Source organism: Chinchilla lanigera, unplaced genomic scaffold, assembly GCF_000276665.1.
Source record: "Chinchilla lanigera isolate Chin_1 unplaced genomic scaffold, ChiLan1.0 scaffold00055, whole genome shotgun sequence".
In the NCBI taxonomy this organism is placed as follows: domain Eukaryota; kingdom Metazoa; phylum Chordata; class Mammalia; order Rodentia; family Chinchillidae; genus Chinchilla; species Chinchilla lanigera.
The window spans coordinates 8860432-8866431 of NW_004955456.1; the positions used below are offsets into that span (position 1 = coordinate 8860432).

General features: G+C 46.5%; 1 protein-coding gene across 5 annotated transcripts in view; it reads left to right on the top strand.

The window, feature by feature from the left end:
- LOC102009579 (S-adenosyl-L-methionine-dependent tRNA 4-demethylwyosine synthase) overlaps window positions 1-6000 on the top strand; it is a 178054-nt gene that overhangs the window by 77311 nt on the left and 94743 nt on the right. For all 5 annotated transcript variants that reach the window (XM_013520568.1, XM_013520571.1, XM_013520570.1 and 2 more), the window contains one exon: window positions 5126-5303. In XM_013520568.1, coding sequence (XP_013376022.1) covers window positions 5126-5303 — 178 coding nt within the window. The remainder of the gene's footprint in view (window positions 1-5125; window positions 5304-6000) is intronic.

Sequence of the window (6000 nt, forward strand, 5' to 3'; positions counted from 1 at the left end):
GCACCATGTTGGGGTTTCTTTACCAGAGGCTCCATAGTTTACCTATGTCCCTGTGTGTCCTACACAGAAAACAGAACAAAAACCAGAGCAGGAATACGTGAATACGTGTTTCTAGCTTCCTACTGGAGAAAGTCCTTGAATTTGATGAGGTGATAACAGAATAGATTTATGTTTTAGGCATATAGCAGATTAATTTGGTGCTTGGGGGTTTGCATGGCCATTAATTTCCATTTAAAAATGTGTCTGTGGGAATACAAATTGTAGGCTTAGACAGAAGTGCTTACAATCAGGATTCTTGTACAAATTGGAAAACGCGGGTAATTTTCAAGGGCTTGAAGCTGTTTCCCCCTTGCCTTGTACATGTTGGATGGTCCCACCTTGCCCTCTCTCCCCAGGCCGCTGCTGCGGCTGGCCTGCAGTCTCCTGCGCTCTGGCTCGGAGTCCCGCGCGTCCTGGAGGGCCTTCCCGCTCTGAGGAGCACCTGCTGTCCCTCGGGGCCGATTCAGTCATTTTACCGTCCTATTTTGGAGGAGAGGACTGGGTATGAGTATTGTTGCTCATTGTCTCCGAATTTCCGGCTTCAGCTAAGTGGCCGGCCTTGCACGGATTTTGAAGATCTCCTCTAATTTTCTAAATGCTTCCCTTTTGGGCTGCTGTTCTCCGTTCTGCAGGCAATCATTGTCTCTTCAGTTATTTCCTGCATCATTAGAGTATCTTCTTCTCGTGACCTGTATTAGCCATCCCCTTGTACACATACAGAATTAACTGGATATTGATTAAAAGTGGGTCAGAACCGCAGCGCAACTCAGCAGCTTTTTAGAGCGCTGCCTGCCCCCCTCAGTCCTCTGGTGGCAGCCAGAAAGAGTCCTGGAGAAGCGACGCGGCAGGCACCAGGCCGCTGAGCGCCCTGTCAGCAGTGTCCTTGGTCCTGAGATGGCAAAGACATCATTTGTTGCTAGGTGGTTTTTAAAATCTATACTTCAAGAAAAAGAGGCCCTCTAGCCCGATGGTTTCACAGACTGTGTGTACCAGAGCACACATCGCAAGGACTGTGGAGCGAGGGAGACCGCGCCGCCCCTCATTGTTTCCTGCAGAACCTCAGAAGTGTCCCAATCAAGTATGCACGCTTTCAGCCAGGAAGGGCTCCTGGGGACATTGTTGACTAGGAATTACATTGGCAGGAGAAGAAAGAAGAGAAGAACTTACTATTGGTTACCTAAACGTTAGCAGTAGGGATCCTACATGCTGAGCAATGTGTTGTATTTTTTAATGTGTTAGTACATGTGGCTTAGTGCTTTGACAGGAGGATGGAAGTTCTGGACTCCGAAGTTCTTGAATAATACTGAGATACAGGCTGCTTCTTGGTTGATCTGATGGCAGTAGTTGTGATAGTCAGGATCAGGAAGCTGTTCTGGTTAAAAGAAGCCCCAGGAAAGTTGCTTAACAAGAAAAAAAAATGGAACAAAAATACAGAGTTCAGTTATGAGAGGGTTAAGATTTGGGAAATAAGTATGGAGCAGGTATGTGTGTATGTGTGTGAGAGAGAGAGAGACAGATAGACAGAAGAGCCCCTTCGCAAAGCCTGCCACGTCTCTCAGGTGCCTTGGACGTGTCAGGACCCCACCCGGGATCGCCCTCCCCTCTTGATTCTTGGCCCACTCCCTCATCTCCTTCTGGCCTTCGCTCACCTTTTCAGGAAGGCTTATGCTGACCACCCCGGGGACGGGGCAGCCCGCCTCTTCTGCTCGCATCCCGCATCTTCTCGACGCTGCTTGCCTTTTTTGTTGCAGGGGCTCATGGCCTTCTAACATACTACCAGAGTGCGTGACCAGTGTGGGAGCCCTCAGCTGTGTGTGGCCTTTCACATTTAAATTCATGTAAATAAAATAAAAAATTCTCTTTTTCATTCCCACTGGGCACATTTCAGGGTCTCACTGTTCACATGTAGTCAGTGGCTACTCCTGTGTTTCTCTGAAAATATGACCTACTGGAAAGTAATCAGCCTCGAAAACTGGAGATCGGAATGGCCAGCCCCACTCAGCCCCTCTTTGCCTGACCTGCCATCGCTATTGTCTTGCCCAGGGGCTGCTCTCTACGGCAGTTTGGGCAAGGATAGGTTGGCTGGGGCTGGCATTTTTCATCTCCCAAGTTTCAAGGCTGATTATTTTCTGGCTAGGTCTTCTTTTCAGGAAAAGAGGGTGTATTCGTGCACAGCGAGTGAACATTTTCATCACTGCAGAAAGCTCTTTTGCTTTATTGCTCTGCTGTAGAATTTCCTGATTTATTATGTTGAAAGCTTATTCTGTGTGTCTCACTGGCTAGAATGCAGACAGCCCCGAGGCTCACCTTAGTGCTTGGCGCATAGTAGCAGGTGATCAGTCCATATTCATTTAATGGAGTGGAATTACTGTTTCCTTGAAAGTAATTAAAATACTTGAATTTCTTTTTCAATTTACAAAATGAAAATATTTGTAGGTAACATTTTTGTTTTGAATATCGGTGTATCGGGGCCAGGCATTATCACACTAAGTGTTTCATGTTTCTTATTTAACTTAATTCTTGTAATAGCTCCGTGTGTGTGTGTGTGTGTGTGTGTGTGTGTGTGTGTGTGAGTGAGATCACCTTTTTGAATCTTAAGGGGAGACTCCCCACAAAGACTGTAAACATTATGTACTGTAAACATATACTAATAAAGAAAATGATCTAGAAAAAAAAATTAAAGAGAACATGAAAGACTTGAGCAAGGACACAGACCTGGCTTCATGTCAGAGGTGGAGTTGGAACCCAGTGCCTCAGACTTCGTTGGCCAGGGCCTGGCTGATGCTTAACTTAATTCTGCATTGAGTGTGAGGTTAGTGCTAGAGTTCAGAATAACCTACCCTCCCATTCAGCTGCTCACGGGGATTTAAAGTTAATGATACTTCTCACCAAGAGGAAATTTTATGCTCAGTGCTGAGTTGTCTTGGTAACAGAGTGAGTTTAAGGATCAAGTTTTATTTAAAACCTTGATTCGGTTAAGATTGTGGATTTTAAAAACCTAAAAAATGGTTCATCCAAAAATGCTGCTGTGAAATGCATTCTTAGAATTTGCAGTTACACAGTCATGTGAGAAGGTCCCACTTGTCCCTTGCAGATGGCCCTGATTTCAGCCTGTTCCATATAGCCTTGGCTTGATAGTGTGGGTTTTGGGATAGGGTCTCACTATGTAGTGCAGGCTGGCCTTGAACTCCTATGTAGCCCAGGCTGGCCTCAAACTCACGGCAATCCTCCCGCCTCAGCCTCCTGAGTGCTGTGTAGGTATTTATTTTTGCTTGCTCATTTCTCAGTAGGTTTTACATGTGTATGTATGAAATAAAGTCTCTTCCTGAAGACTGAGGAACAGCCGGGCAGTGAGAGTTAACTCTGTCACCCTCAGGGTCTCTGCTGTTGGCCAGTGGTATCACTCACGGATATGGTTAATTGTGATTATTGATTAGTAATCGTGAACTTTAATAAACCAGAGTAAAGACAATAAAGTCAAATCCTTAATGAATATTTCCTGTATTCCAAAGATCAGCCAGACCACAAATTTCTCTGTGGTAGGCACTGTTCGCAGTAATTTTTGAAGGAAATTCAGCTTCAGAGATGTCTAAGGAGTGACTCGGAGGGACTCTGAGCACGATTCTCTTCCACCTCCAAGCTCCAGGAGGAGTTGGTGTCTTTCAGAGAGAATGCATTCTTCCCGAGGAGCCTAGGGTTTGTGGAGTTCGAAGTCCCTGGTGAAAGGAGATGCGTCTGTATTTGCCTGCTGGCCTTCCACATTCTGTAGTTGTCTTGGGGCGTCATAGGACGATCTGCCCGACTGTCCTCTCCATCTGGAAGAGAGCCGTGCTTGTCACACACCCTGTTGTGCACTGGAATCGTAAGGGAGCGCGCACACAGCCCTGAGCCTGAGTCCCGTCCCTAGAGCTATGACTCTGATTTGGGAAATGGCCTGGGCATGGATTGTCAGGGAAGTGCCCATCCGCCTGGGCTTGGGACACTGGTGTGTGCAAGTGGTTGCCAAGCTTGTCTTCCTGCGGCGTCCCTGGGAAGCCCAAAACCTGCTGATGCCTGTGCTTTCCTTGGTCTCAGCTGTAGCCAGGATTTTGGAAGTTTTAACATGCCCGAGTGAGTTTAATGTGCAGGCAAGTTTGGGGTGCTGTAGTCCATGTGGTGGTTTCCAACTTTGGTTGTATATTAGAATCACTTGCTGAACTGGGTTTTTGTTATTTGTTTCCTTTTTTTCTTTCTCTTCTTCTTCTTCTTTTTTTTTTTTTTTTTTTGAGGCAGGGTCTGGCTATGCAGTTCAGGCTTGCCTTGAGCTCACTTTGTAGCCCAGGCTGGTCTCGAATTTGCAACGATCCTCCTGCCTCAGCCTCCCCAGTGCTGGGATTACAGGCGTGCGCCACCACACCCAGCCTTCCTTTTTCTTTTTGCTTTGAGAAAAACGTGTCTTTAACTCCTGGATTCACATAGTACTTCGCCTCTCCAGTAGCTGAGACTATAGGCACGTACCAGGGTGCCTAGTTTATCTGAAGATCTTTTAAGCTGTCCCCTGTGAGGCTTGCATGCTCTCATGAAACAGTCTTTGGAGGTAGACCTAGGTTTTTGAAGTTTTCTGGTGATTCCAATGTGAAGTCAAAGATGTGGACTTCAAGTCTGTTCTTTCTCTCTTCTCTGTAGCTTGGCCAAGTCCATTGAGTGTCCCAGTGCAGGATTCTTTAGGAATGCATGGGCTATCTATTATGTAGCAGAGGCTTTTCCTTAGGTAGATACAGCGAGCTCCTTTTCTTAGGCAGCATGAAAGAATGCAGAGCTGACTTTATGGGAAGTGATACATTCTGCTTTCCAAATAACTAGCCAGTGAAGTTAGTTTTTGCTTTCCCGGATTGGATTGCCTGAGGTAGTTCAGTGCGTACCAAAACTGAAAGTGAGTTGCTGGCTGATTGTTCTGATTTAGTGTTTCTAGTTCCTACATTTGTTTTGTGTTCTTTGGCGCCGGAAAATGAATTTGCCCTTACAGTCAACGAATCAGCAAGCAGAATGTAAGTGCTACCATCTTTCTGCGCCTTGCATAGCCTGTTCTCTTTCCTGTGTCCTCCAGGAGTGCCGGGTGTCAAAGCAGCGCGCTTCGAGGAAGGCATGAGGGTGAAGCACTGTGCCTTGTCCCTTGTGGGAGAGCCGATAATGTACCCGCAGATCAACAGGTTCCTGCAGCTGCTGCACCACCGCGGGATCTCCAGTTTCCTTGTCACCAATGCACAGTTCCCGGAGGAAATCAGGTGAGAGTCCGGCCTGCTGAGCTCGGTGCTTGGATCTGGGCTGGACTGCCGAGTAAAGCTGATAGGCTTTCATATATCCTCCAAGCACGTATTTCCTTGCTACACATAGATGTGGAGCTTTGAGAGGTAGGTGTGCTTTGGCTGACTCGATGCATTCTGATGGGAGGATCACATTAATAAAAGAAGAAAGCGATCACAGTAACTGGCTAGGGGCATTCACAAGAAGATACAGCCCCCACCTCCTTGGGAGAAGCAGGGGGAAACTTTCCAGAGAAATTGTCATTTGATTTGGATGTCAAAACATGGCTAGGGCTGGGCATGGGGATGCACATCTATAATCCCAGCACTGAGGAGGCTGAGGCAAAAGGGTTGTCATGAGTTTGAGGTCAGCTGTACATAGTGAGACCCTGTCTCAAAAAATCAAAAAGCAAGCAAAACAACATGGCTAGGATTGGTACATGGGACTTTAGAAAACTGTACATATTGTTATTTTTTAAAATAAGGAATCTCCTGGAAAGACATGGTGTTAGGGCATTTGTCATAGTCATTATGCCAATACAGTTCGTGGGGACAACAGAGTGTGCGTAAGAGAGTGACACTGGAAACAAACTGGAAATTTTGGGAATAAACCATAGGGGAGACTTCCAGTGCTTCTCTCTTTCTCTCTCTCTCTCTCCCCTCTCTCTCTCTCTCTCTC